A 13,822-nucleotide genomic window follows, 5' to 3' on the forward strand; every position below is an offset into this window, starting at 1 on the left:
CCTTTAAATTTGTGATATGGAACCTTGTGGTACAATGTCAGAGAGATCCATACACTAACACACACGTTATGTCTGGAAGTTACAAAAATGCTTATTTTTGGCCCCTTTTCCTTGACTGTTGGTACCATAACCCCCAAAATCAATCCCAACCTTCCTTGTGTGTTATTGAACCTTATGGTAAAATGTCATTGAGATCCATTCCCTTAAACTAAAGTAAGAGTGCGAAAACCAATGTGTTTTCGGACGACGACGCCAATGTCATACCAATATACGACCGCAAAATATAAAAAGCTACTACGGAACATATATTAGGTCAATGTCAGAAAATACACACTTTTTTGTTTGAGGCTTAGTTAACTGTGGAAGGTTGAGGGTTATCAAGCCCTTCAACAGTTTTGTGCCAAATACAAAAAAAAATTGATATTTTTTCTGATATGATCTACTATTGATTTTATATATACTGCAGCTAAAATTGGATACAATTACAGTACTGAAAATGTTTACACCAAAAATATTAATAATTTTCTGTCCCTCAATGCACTGAAAATTTTAAAGAACAGTGATGACATGAAATCGACATTGCATGAAATATTAATTTGTTACTATATTTGGTAGTTAAAGACAACAGGAACTGTTCTTAGTGTTCTAGCGTGGTATAAATAGAAATTCTACCACTGCAATGAGTGTAATACGATATTTCTCAAATTCAAATTTAATATTCAACTGTTGAGACTGGAGAATTGTAGTATTGCACAAGATCTGGTGGTAGAATCTGTTCACTAATTATAATTTCAGACCCTATGCAGACAAACTTTTTCCTTTTTTCAAATGATCTGCAAGAAGATGTTGTCTTTTTATGTAACGTCTTCAGGCATGGTGGCCTCTTTTCGTGACATCATTAGGAAATTCGGAGGAAAGCAAGAAAAATTGACATCAAAATAGAATTTTGACCAATCATGATCTGCCAATGAAGGACTGAGATCAAACGAACCACACTTTGATTACATAAAAATAATCAAAAGGTCATGAGAAGGATAAATCGGCTAAGAATTAGAGAAATATATAAATTCAATTAATTTATCACAGATTTTATTTTTTGCCTAACTCAATAATAGCATCAACAACATCACCACACTTTCTTAGGGCCATCACAGCCTCGTTTCTATCTACTCCCATTTGTTTCATCAGTACATCAACATCACCAGTATCAAGTCCGTCCTCATTGGCTGCCTGTTCACCAATCACTTGAAAGATGGCTTTATTTGAAATAGCAGACGCAATTGTCTCACAAGTTAAAATCTTGCCTTTATTTATCACTTTAATCTTTTCATAGGAAATGTTTAATTTGTTTGAAAATACTTTTAATATGTCATCGCCACTCCAAGCATTTTGTATTTTTAATTTTTGTTTTTGTTTGTTACATTTCACAGTTATTTCACAAAATGGCTGACTTTCGTCAAACACTGGTAGATCAGTTTTGTACTGGTTACAATGTAGATAGGAATTCTCAGGTTTTATAGATCGATTTACAGGTTCTGTCAGAGGTTTCTGGTTCTGTAAATCTTTAGCAGCTTTGTGGAAATCAACTACAGGACGATGACAGATTGTTATTTTACCTGAAAATGCCAAACAATTTTAGTACAGTAGACAAAAAAAAAAATAAAAAATGAAAAGGACATAACTCTAAAAAGGTAAAAGTGACACCACCCAAATTCAAACTTGATTTGTGTTTTGTGGTAATAAGCATTGTGTATCAGTTTCATAAGCAAACAGAAACCAATTTTGGGACATACAGACTTACAGATAGAAAAGGGTAAAACTTAAGCCCCCTCCGCTATGACGGGGGCATAAAAATGTTCATCACCTTCCTTTCATGAGTTGAATTAGTTTCTAATATGACATTCTTTTTTCGCTTTGGAAACAAAGCCATGTTCTAATTCCAATGGGCTGCGTGTAACTATTGAAATTGCAACATCAGTTGTATTTTAAACAACGCTGGAGATCAAAATGGACATTTGTGTTGGTGTTGCTTGCTAGGAAATTAAATTCAATCATTCAAAAAGTAAGATTACGAGGTCACACGGACCAACAGTGAACACTAAGGAAAAATCCAGCGCTTTATATAATAATTTTCTCAGTATCTGTTCATTTTTTATCATGAATTAAACGCTTAAACTTGGGTAGGAATAATATTTGTAAACATTTTACACCTTGCTAATGCTTGGTATAAAGATATTGACAAATTTAATGCCTACCCATTATAAAAAGAGCATAGAGTATGGCATGAAAGAATTATTTCATAAGTACGTACAAGGTCCTGGAACTGCTCTATTCTGGGAGGGAGCCTTCTGTTTTTTTAATTATAGATATCCAGGACCTCCAATTCTTACATTAATGCTTTATGCAGAATATATAACTTTGTTAAGGTGGAAATTCACTGGAACATTCAAATGGTCCATGCTCTTTTATTGTTTAAGGTAAATTTGTACACAAACCATTTAACAAACGTTTTGTATGTCATTGTAACAATAAGTTTTATGACTGTAACTCCAGGTGATAACCCTCTAAATTACAGTCCTGTCATTGTTATATGCTACCTACGAAATGAACAGAAAAGGATTACACAGTGAATAACCTGCATTTAGATCACAGTGAAAAATCACCACTAAAAGTGTGGTATATTTATCTGTATAGATCATAACCACTATACCAGTTGCCAAAACGTCTTATAAATCATTGTATCAAATGAAATCAAAAGTCAACAAATGTTTTATTATGTGACTTTTTTTTTTATTCATCTCCAGTTTTTTAGTACTTGCTCTTGATGAAAGATATCGAACTTCTTAATGTTTTTATATGAACTATATTATCTGCTTTGGCCGTTGCTAACTTTTTAAAATTGAAATACTAGTATAATGATACAGTGTACAATAATATTTACTAAAAAAATAATTGTTAACACTATAAAAAAGAGGAAGAAGAAAAAAAAAACAAGAATTTGCATGACATCATAAACCTTCGTCATTGATGTTGCCTAGTAAAAACTATTCATAGGTATGTGTTAGCAGTTCCAAATCTTATGTTAACCTCTCATGACTTTTTCTCAGTGAATTCAAGGTACGTTTTATCAAAGAGGATTCCCTACGTTTTTAGCCAATGAGAAAATAGAATTTTTATAGTCATATAATTAATATTTATATTATCAAAATAATTCATGAAGTTTTAAAGTGTAAACATCTGTAAGATGTCTTTTTGATTTATACCAATCACAATGTTTTTGTTGTATGCTTTTGAAAATATTACCCACAATGCATTTGATTCAGATGCAAGTGTGAAATAATGCAAGTACAGTGTAGTGAGATTTATACATTGAGGTTAACTATTTGCTACCCATAATGCTTTATAGATTCTGAATTAGTGTGAATTAATGCAAGTAGTGAGATTTATTCTTTTGAGGTTTACTATCTGGTACCCATAATGCATTGATTAGTTTCTAACTTAGTGAAAGAAGCTATACCTTGAGGTTTACTATCGGTGAAAATTGACCCATCATCTTTATAAGAAGTCTCTGAACTTTTTGTTCGAGCATTGATTTGTTGGCAAATCTGTCTGTGTGTCTTCCAATCACTAATCTGGCATTCCTTTGAGCTATAATATAGAATTAACAAGAATTAAGTATTTGTCAGGCTAAGAATACACTCACTCATATAAAGTATTGGAAACATGATGTAGCTATGTGTCTGACAGATCGCAGAAGCACATGTACATTACCATGCATCACTGTTGAGCAACTGACCAAATATGAAGACATTCTGTTCAGTAAATTGGCAGAAATGTGTGACAAAATGTTAAAAGTTCATTGAACCTATATTGAAAATTAAAAGTATTGGCAATTAGGAAGAAGGTATCTGACAGATCAGAAAAGTGCTCACATTTTTTACAACCCATCACTGTCAATCTGCTAACCATATGTGAAATAGTTCTGTTAAAAAGTGTTAAGTAGTTTCTGTAAAAAAATGTAACAAATTTCAAAATATTTGCATGACAAAAGCATGAAAAGATGTACGAAACATATAACACAATGATAACAATATACCGGGTAGCCAAATTCTTGGTATAAAAATCATTTATTGACATTATCATTATAATGTTATTTTTTTCTTTTTATTATCTTACTGAGGTATTTATCAAATCTTGGTTGGAAAGTGCTGTGTCATATACTAAAGTTCTTTGTTATTAGAACTGAGTGTTAATAGCAGATTTTTCATTTTTTCCTTTAAAATTATTCACAGACTCATGATAATTTAGAACTTGATATATTTTGTAAAACATCTGTCTATTTTTGAAGATTGTATATTGGCCTTTACCTGTCTCAGTTGTTTTTGTCTTTGCCAGGGTTGCTGTCTTATTTAGGTACTGTGGATTAATTTATTTTAGTGGGTACAAATTTTTATGGATTGAGGAAAACTTGCATTATCTTGGATATTTGATATCATGGTTTTGTCAAAGTCTGCGTGCAAGCTTATATAGAAAACTTGAAATTTGTTTAACATTTAAATTTGTGGATTATGTGTACCCATGAAATCCACAAAAATTGGTATCCCATAAATAATAATGAATCTTTAGACATTGATCATGTTGATAAAATATTCCATAATTCCTTTTAATTCAGGACACTGAGGTATTGAGTTTTGTAAGATTTTTTATGCTAATTTACTTAAATTTAGCTTTATTTTATTTGCTTATTATAATTCACTATTCGTAATATTTAAGCAACCAATTGTTCTCTGTTCTTTATTCTATTTTTGGCTCTTTATTCTGCATTTTTGGACTATTATTCTCTATTCTATAAACCCATCCAAACCCTCATACATTTAATACCAATTAAGGGAAAATAAATTTGTTTTACTGTGATTTTGATCCCCCCCTTAAAAAAAAAAAAAAAAGTACTACTGCAAACCCAAGTACCCTTAAGGTTTTTTTTTGTCATTTTTGAAAAAGCACAATCAAAGTTTTTCAACCAGACAAACATTTAATTGACTACCTACCTACCAGTACTTAATTTTTTTAAGAAAGTTAGTTGAATTATTTTTGTGTTCTAAAAGAAATTGTGTATCAATAATCAATTTTCAATTTACCTACTTTGTTTCCAATTGATTTTTTTTAAAGAACTCTATAGATAGAACAAAGTCTAGTTTTTGTCTAGACAAATGTTGAGACAAATGAGCGTTGTGCATTTTGCAGGATCTGACGCTCATTTTGACTAAAATGAAAGTGCATCACCATGATCACACATTTTCCAAATTAGTTGGTGATGGAATGAAAATGTTTAATACAACTTCAGCTTTTGTTCAACAAAACATAGCTCCATTCATAGGGTTTGTATTAAAAAGAAACATATTAGTCTGTTTGTTTGAAAGTTATCTCCCCTTTTAAAAAATGTTGAAACTGGAAAGAAATTCATATACCGGTATATAACCAACTTGAACTAATTCGAAATAACACATGCTAACTGTTGGATCAAACAGCCAGCAACAATCAGGTTATATAAGCTTTCTATGGTATTTTTATGTGTAGTTCTAATATATATATCTTACCAGTAAAATACGCTGTGACATCTTGTACATCTTTTCATTATCTGATTCTGAGTCTTACAGACATGACATTTTGTTTCGTCTGACATTTCAAATCATTTCAGAAATCTACAAAAATTTCAAAAATGAGTTAATTCTGCATGCTTTTGTTTTACAGTTTAAGATGATGAAATTTTAATCTTGCCATATAATTATTTAACAAAAAAGTTAACCATTACATAAACAAGTTACTTTAAAAAATTACTACTGTGGATTCATTTACTTTTGTGGGTACCAATTTTCATGGATTGGGGAAAACTTGCATTTTTATTGATAAAAAATCCGTTGTTTTGGGAAAGTCTGCATAAATTCCTTTTGCAAATTTTTAATTTGTGGAACATTTAAATACATGGTTCCCCTGTATCAACGAAATCCACAAAAATTGGTATCCAATGAATATTAAGGAATCTACAGTATGTAAGTTGAAAATGCATCTCTTAAATATAACTTAAGAAATGATTCATGGCAGCCGTAGATTTGTTTTCATTTAACCATGGGTTTGGCATTTATATTCGATTATTTTACCCTGAGCGTTAGCAAGGGGTAAAATATGAATATAAATGCCCAACCCACGGTTAAATGAAAACAAATCTATGGCTGCCAGGAATTATTTCGATTCTAATAGGACAAATTCGGTAATTTTGTTAACCGTGAAAGCCCTATACATACGATTCTGTTTTGGCTGTTCCGTTTTACCCAATTTTGATAATATTAGTAATATTATATAATTCAATGATTTTTTTTTTAATCACATTTTTCACTTATATATTTTCTTCCAATGTAATTTTATTCGTTGGAGACTGAGGCGTACAAGAAGCTTTAAAACGCCCAGTATTTACACTACAGCTCGGGTGGATTTTGCTTTGTCCACCGGCCCACCATGGGAGTGGGCACCGGGTGGGCAAAATTTGTACCTTGTCCACTCTGCCCACCTGTAGGAGTGGGCATTCAATTTCTTTTATTTTCCGGTGGAAAAAGCAAAATCCACACGGGCTGTTGTGTACATTTGATTTTTTGTTTATGGAAACATATTTGTGACGTCACCTTGTTTTGTTGCCATGTCAAGACAATAACATCATTTCGCGGAATTTTCGTTTTATGAAATTTTACCATGAAAAATAAATTGATATGGACTGATTTGTTTATTTTGTTGTAGAATAGAGATAAATATATTGTATCTGAAGCTTGGCCTTCGTAAACTGGGGATTTTGATGTGAAAATTGAGAATATCTGGCAGTATAAATAAGTTGGTCGTAACGCGGAACATCCGTTTTTGTGTATTACTGCGTTTGCGCTAAAGGTAGATTTATTGTGATTATACTGGTTGACGATAATAGGTCGTCATATTAGAATTATGTTTTACTATTGTAAATATCCTTTAAAGAGGTGTCCTTTCATACAGATTTTACTAGTGAAACAAATTTTCTCAGACATTTGGTTATTTATCCCATAAAGCAAAAAAAATAATCCTCCTGTAACACTAATTGCCTTCATTTTCTAGACGCACCTACATGAATTTAATACTGAAACTCCTGGGTCAAAGATTAGTCTTTATACATGTTATACAATGTTTGAGACTATTACAATATCATTTACCTTAAAAGTTATGAAGGTAGACAATTATTATAAAACATATATATATATATATATATATAAACATGATAAACATGTGATTAAATTGAAACTTGAAGTTATTCAAAATTTGTAACCATGGTAACCCAAAGCAACTACATACATATGTGTAACTTACAGGATTTTAATTACCAATTTATTATTTCAAAGATGTATAAAATAAGTTAAGGCATGTAAGTAGTAATGTTGTTGTCCATTTTTTAAGTAACCTTTATCTATATACTCTGAATTTTATTTCTTATTGATATGTTATTTTTTTTTTAAATAATGTAAAAATTCATAGAACATGTAGAATAGTCTGCTTATTTTAAATTAAAATAACTCTTACATATATTTTCTTAAAAAAAATATCTATATCACCATGCATATATATGTATGTAGATGATTAAATAAATAATTTGTTTCAGCAATGGCCCTGACTTTTGATGAAATGTAGGCCACTTAAGAGTACAGACCATGGCTGTACTGCTACTGTTATTATGGTAATGACTGAACTGTAATGATTAGACATCGGTTTATCACTTTTGGAAATCTGTATCACACAAATTTTATGAATTGACCACCCTCCAAAGCCCTTATACATATGTCATCAAGCCCTATTTAGTCTATTCATAATTTTTTTCCCAGCTTCCAGTGTTCTTCCCAGGATTTTTGGATAGCACCAGGGCAACGCGTGTGGACAGCTTGGTGAAACAATTCGTACAATCAGTCATGTCGCGTTGCGTCGCTTAGCTAGATTTCTAGTTTAATACCGTAGTTTTTATGTCTTTTGTTTTGTTTTAATACTGTGGTACTGTGTTATGTAGACATTGAGTCAGAAAATTATTGGTAAAAGAGAAGTAAATCAATAAACTGTTTGTATACTTTATTATCTTTTTAAAATAAATAAAACATGATTCATTACAAAATATTCATTTTAATAATTATAGTAATTAAATCTTTTATAAAATCCATGATCAATAAAAATAAAATATCATTTAAAAGAGAACAAAAATGTTCAATTTAAAAAACTTTCTAGTTTCTCGATAGAAAGTTGTTGCATATTAAAGGATTCCTGTCATAAGGAGATATAAAATTAACAAGAACAAATATTGTTTTATTATTTGAACCAGTTTTGATCTTAAATTTTAATCAAAAGAATTTTTTTATAAACTTTAAAACACTTTGCCATAAATATAAATTTCCTGTAATTCTTAAACTTTCTTGTCTTTGGTGATAAACAAACATAGATACAGACTAATTACTGCACTAAAATCTAAATCTTATTTGTCTTGACCCATTTAAAGAGAATCCCTAAATCTATTTATTAGGTCTACAGATCTATAAGTAACCATATTCAATGTCAACAACAAAGGCTCTCTATTCTCCAGCCTAAATGACAGGAAGTAGATATAAAATTGAGAATGGAAATGGGGAATGTGTCAAAGAGACAACAACCCGACCATAGAGCAGACAACAGCCGAAGGCCACCAATGGGTCTTCAATGCAGCGAGAAACTCCAGCACCTGGAGGCGTCCTTCAGCTGGCCCCTAAACAAATATGTATACCAGTTCAGTGATAATGGCATCATACTAAACTTCAAATTATACACAGGAAACTAAAATTAAAAATGATATAAGACTAATAAATGCCAGAGGCTCCTAACTTGGGACAGGCGCAAAAATGCGGCGGGGTTAAACATGTTTTTTGAGATCTCAACCCTCCTCCTATACCTCTAGCCAATGTAGAAAAAACAAACGCACAACAGTACGCACAGTAAAACTCAGTATAAGAGAAGTCCGAGTTCGAAGTCAGAATAGGAAACAAAAGAAAATAAACAAAACGGTAATAATACACAAATAACAACAGACTACTAGCAGTTACTGACATGCCAGCTCCAGACATCAATTAAACTGATTGAAAGATTATGTCTTCATCATATGAATATCAGGCACAATCCATCCTGTTAGGGGTTTAGTATTATACCGTCATAAAATATATGAGAAGAACATAACCCGTGTGTCATGCCAACAACTGGTTTTAGAATAAAAGGGTTAAATTCCAATGCAAAGACCCTATAAGTGAATCAATATTAAAGCCAAAATATGCAATCTTTAATGACCTGACAACAGTATCGTAACTATATCCCTTCTTAATAAGTCTGTTTAAAGGTTTTGTTAGCTTTTGAGGTGAATACTGACATTTTTGTGCTTTGTAAAGAATATTACCATAAAAGATTGGATGTGAAATACCCGAACGTACAAGATGTCTGCATGTTGAGTTATATTTACGAATGATGTCCTTATATCGATGATAAAATTTAGTAAATGTTTTGACTAGAATATGATATCGAAAACCCTGGTGTAAAATATTTTCAGTAATACATAAATTTCTCTCGCTAAAATATAAAATGTTGTTACATACACGAGCAAATCGTACAAGTTGAGATATATAAACACCATAAGATGGTGACAAGGGAACGCCACCATCTAAAAATGGATAATTAACGATAGGAAATGAAATTTTTGTTTTGAGCTTCCCGTTAATGATATAGATATCAAGAAAGAGTAAAGGACAGTAGTCATTGTTAGTATTAGCTTTATTTAAAGTAAGTTCAACAGGATAAATTTCTTTAGTATACATACTGAAGTCTTCATTATTGAGAGCCAATATATCATCCAAATATCTAAATGTATTGTTAATTTTTTGTATCAGATGTTGTTTCGATGGGTCTTTGCTGATTTTAGTCATAAATTGTAACTCATAGCAATACAAAAACAGGTCCGCAATAAGTGGTGCACAGTTAGTCCCCATTGGAATTCTGATAACTTGACGATATACGGAATCTCCAAAGCGAACAAAAATGTTATCAAGTAAAATTTCAAGGGCAGATATAGTATAAATAGATTTTTAACATGTGCTTATATATAAATTATATGTTTATGGATAATGTTTGCAAGATTACTTCTTTTATTCATAAATTTTGAATATAGATATCCAGTTTGAAGGTACAGTCATGCATTTTATTTATAAAATAGATTGCAATTAATTGTAAATAAACTTGAATTTTCAATTTGAATTAACTGGGTCATGTGATATGTACAGATGTCCGTCCCCTTTAAAAAATTACTTGTTGACAGGTACTTAAGTTTGAAACCAGACTATCATGCAATAACTATCATGACTATGTCATAATTAAAGATATTTAAATATTTTGGCAATGGTTTAATGTAAAATGGACATCATGAATTTTGATAATCGTATATACATGATATATCTGACAAGGAAAGCTTGTTTTACGTGCTTCATAAAGAATTGGGAAATGTATAATTGTCAATTATCCGTAATGAGCCAACGATTTATTATGTACAAAAAATGTTCTGTCGTGTGTGGCACTGTTTGTGTACAAAGTATTTGCCGACTTGTCACAGGTCAGCGCTTGGGTGGTGAATGAAGCAAAAAAATAGTTAAATGTGATCATAAGTTTATGATCACTTAATCAATTAAAGCACATAAGAATCCTGTAACAAGTGTTAATTACAGCGATTAAATCAAATCAACAAGGGTTAACCTCATTTAAATCAATCAAGTGGTGTAAACAATCTGGTTTGAACTGGTTAAATTTCACCTGGAATTTTATACCTCACGGAAAAGATTAAACAAGTCGTTTAAAATTTTACTGATTTAGGACTTTTAACTGAAAATTATAGCACCACAGGCAAAAATTATACCACCACGCTCAAAAACTTTACATAGCGGGCCTGCAGTCCTTTAAGGGCCTGGGAAGAACACTGAGCTTCCTCACCTCAAATCAGTGTTTTTCTAAATGATAACAAGTTATGAAAGGCAAATTTGTCTTCTTTTCAATTATAACCTGCATCAGGTGAACATAATGGTGATGTACATGCATGACATGTAAGTTCAAAAGGCACCAATTTAATGTAAGCATAAAAGGTTGCTCATATTTTAAACCCTGTCCGGAGCCATTTTCTGATTTGTCTGCCTATACTAGCTCTGGGCTTAGAATCCCAATCATTTGACCATCTCAAGTTAATCATGTTAATGTTAATTGCAATAATCGACAGTATGAGAATTTCCAAACTGAACAAGCATACTCTAGATTAACATGGATTAATACAGGGTTCTCACTAAGGCAAGTCCATGAGTCCTGGACTCATTAAAATCTGTATGGACTCACCATTTTCAAAACTGGCGAGTCCAAAGATGCATCAAGATTGTAAAATTTTGTATTAACTGAACACACAATCATTTTATAGCAAAAGTTTAAAAGTAATCTGAATTTAATGTCATTTCATTGTTCTATTAGGTCATGGAGGAGACTAAAATAATAAATCATATCGCAATAAAATATCTTCTTCTTACTGTTGGACTCACCATAGCAAAAAATGATGATTCCCTGGACTTGCCTTCAAAAATCCTTAGTGAGAACCCTGGTGAGACCAACATGGACAAGCAATCGATATGCCTGCAAATTTAATGTTTGAGATACAATGTAGATCTAGATGTCTCCAGGTTTCGTTCAAGTAAACCAAGGATTTTGTTTGCATTACTGTCATTAGTGATGGCATTGTTTGAGTGTTAAATTCATCTATAGTCAGATTAAAGGGTTATGGTGGCTTTATGCCAAGGTCGTTTGGTAATAGATTCTATGGCATTGTTGTGAAGAACATTATTGTGATTGGTTTGAGTTTTCTTGTTTATGACTGGAATGGCGGAAGAGCTATTCATTCATTGTCATTAGTCGGGATGGAAAGCCATTACTGCATTAGCCAGTCTACTATGAGTGAAATCAGGAACATATATATTGACATACTGTTCCCAGGGGTGACACTAATGTCCTGACCGATATGAAAAATGCTAATAACTTTCTTGTTCTTCTCTTCTTCTTCCTCTTCTTTTAGGTCAACAAGGCTTCAATACTGAAGAATACATGTTGTTGCGCATGCGTGATTGACAAAATATTTATATAAATTAATAAAAATATTTAATAACAATTTAAGTGTTTGTATATACAGATTGTGATTAAAAAATATGCAATTAATGTACATGTTTTGGTTTGGATTTGTTTATTTGAAGCTAGAGAGAACAGCTGGTGTTAGCTGATCTCTAAAGCTGTCAACAGTGGTGGTTTCAATAACAGTTTGTGGTAGCAAGTTCCATTGAATAATTGTTCGCGGGAAGTACGACCATTTGTATGTGTCCTTGGAAGTTTGGATGTGTCTGTATGTCTGAGTATGGTTTTGTCTTGTTCTGCTGTCTGTTTGTTCAAGAATATGCGATGGAATGGCTACAAGACAGTGTATTACTTTATAAAATAAAATATCTTAGAAGGATCGACTTCAAATTTGATATCAAGGAAGGTGATATGTCATATCAGAAAAAGAAGATAGAGTGGGGCGCATATATTCGCCGGGGACACAATTTCGCCGTTTTATGATTTCGAGGTGTAAAAACTTCACAGGATGGCTGAAATGGAAGAAATATGCCGGTAAATTATATCTTTATAACAAATATGATTATTTTTTAAACTTTGACAAAATTTAGGCACTTACCACAAAGGACTGGAAAACGGACAACGATTTTCGGCCAATTTCCTGAATGAAAAACACGATTTCAAAGAAGTATTTCTTAGTAATTCTTTGACTGATTGCCCTAAATTTCAGTTCTTTACACCTTTAAAATGTCTGCTATTCATCTATAATGAAATTGATTTGATAAATATTGTTTAAAGCTGCAGTTATTTGGTTTTAAATAGATGTGTAAAAACGGCGAATATGTGTCCCCCAATGACGTCAACATCAGGAAATTTCAAATAGCCTTTAATCTAACTTTTCAGATGAATTTTTTCAAAGAAACACGTTTTCAAGCTAGGAATATTTTGCTTTTGATGTTATCTTCATATAGAAATATCAGTATACTTCAAAAACATAAAGACCTGAACATAAACTGCAGAAAACATGGAAAATTATGGCGAAAATGAGCACCCCACTCTACTATAATTTGTATCCCTCTGATTGAATTAACAAAAATATTCCATCAGATAGTAATGTTAAACCAGAAATCTTACATTTTACACCTCGTAACCAGAAATAAACACCACCATCTGACTTGAGACTTCATGGGTTAGGGGAAGTACACATATCTAATCGCGATACACGTAGAGCCAGCATGTCTGTGAACGCATATTTTTCCTTTACAAGGCACACCGCCATTATTTAGTCGGAAATAAGAAAGGTATAGTCCAAGGTAAAATTGTCCCTTTTCAGTACACAAGTTTAGCAATTTAATCATGTTTCATTTTACACAATGAAAGGAATGAAAAGGTAGTATGAGAGTATATGATTTAAAACGAAAAATTATAGATTAGTGTAAACAATATCTTATTTTGAAACAAATAAATAAATACGTACATCAATACAATACATGGATTGGAAAACAAGTGACAAGTCACTTATACAAATTCCTCTCCTTATAATCGTGCGTAAAAAAAATTAGTAGATTATTTTCATACTATCACAAAATGTAGTATAATTATAGTATTTTATTCGATAGTAAAT

At 31.7% G+C, this 13,822-nt stretch overlaps 1 protein-coding gene across 1 annotated transcript; it reads right to left on the reverse strand.

Annotated features, from left to right (window-relative positions):
* Positions 1–1,072: 1,072 nt before the first annotated feature.
* LOC127714735 (N-lysine methyltransferase SMYD2-B-like) lies at positions 1,073–13,388 on the reverse strand. Its single transcript, XM_052220782.1, has 4 exons — positions 13,333–13,388; positions 5,598–5,702; positions 3,518–3,648; positions 1,073–1,616 (listed from the first exon to the last, which is right to left on the reverse strand). Exons 2-4 carry the CDS (start codon positions 5,681–5,683, stop codon positions 1,090–1,092), a joined length of 744 nt encoding a protein of 247 aa, XP_052076742.1. The 5' UTR covers positions 5,684–5,702; positions 13,333–13,388; the 3' UTR covers positions 1,073–1,089.
* Positions 13,389–13,822: the final 434 nt, after the last annotated feature.

Source organism: Mytilus californianus, unplaced genomic scaffold, assembly GCF_021869535.1.
Source record: "Mytilus californianus isolate M0D057914Y unplaced genomic scaffold, xbMytCali1.0.p SCAF_9, whole genome shotgun sequence".
Taxonomy (NCBI): domain Eukaryota; kingdom Metazoa; phylum Mollusca; class Bivalvia; order Mytilida; family Mytilidae; genus Mytilus; species Mytilus californianus.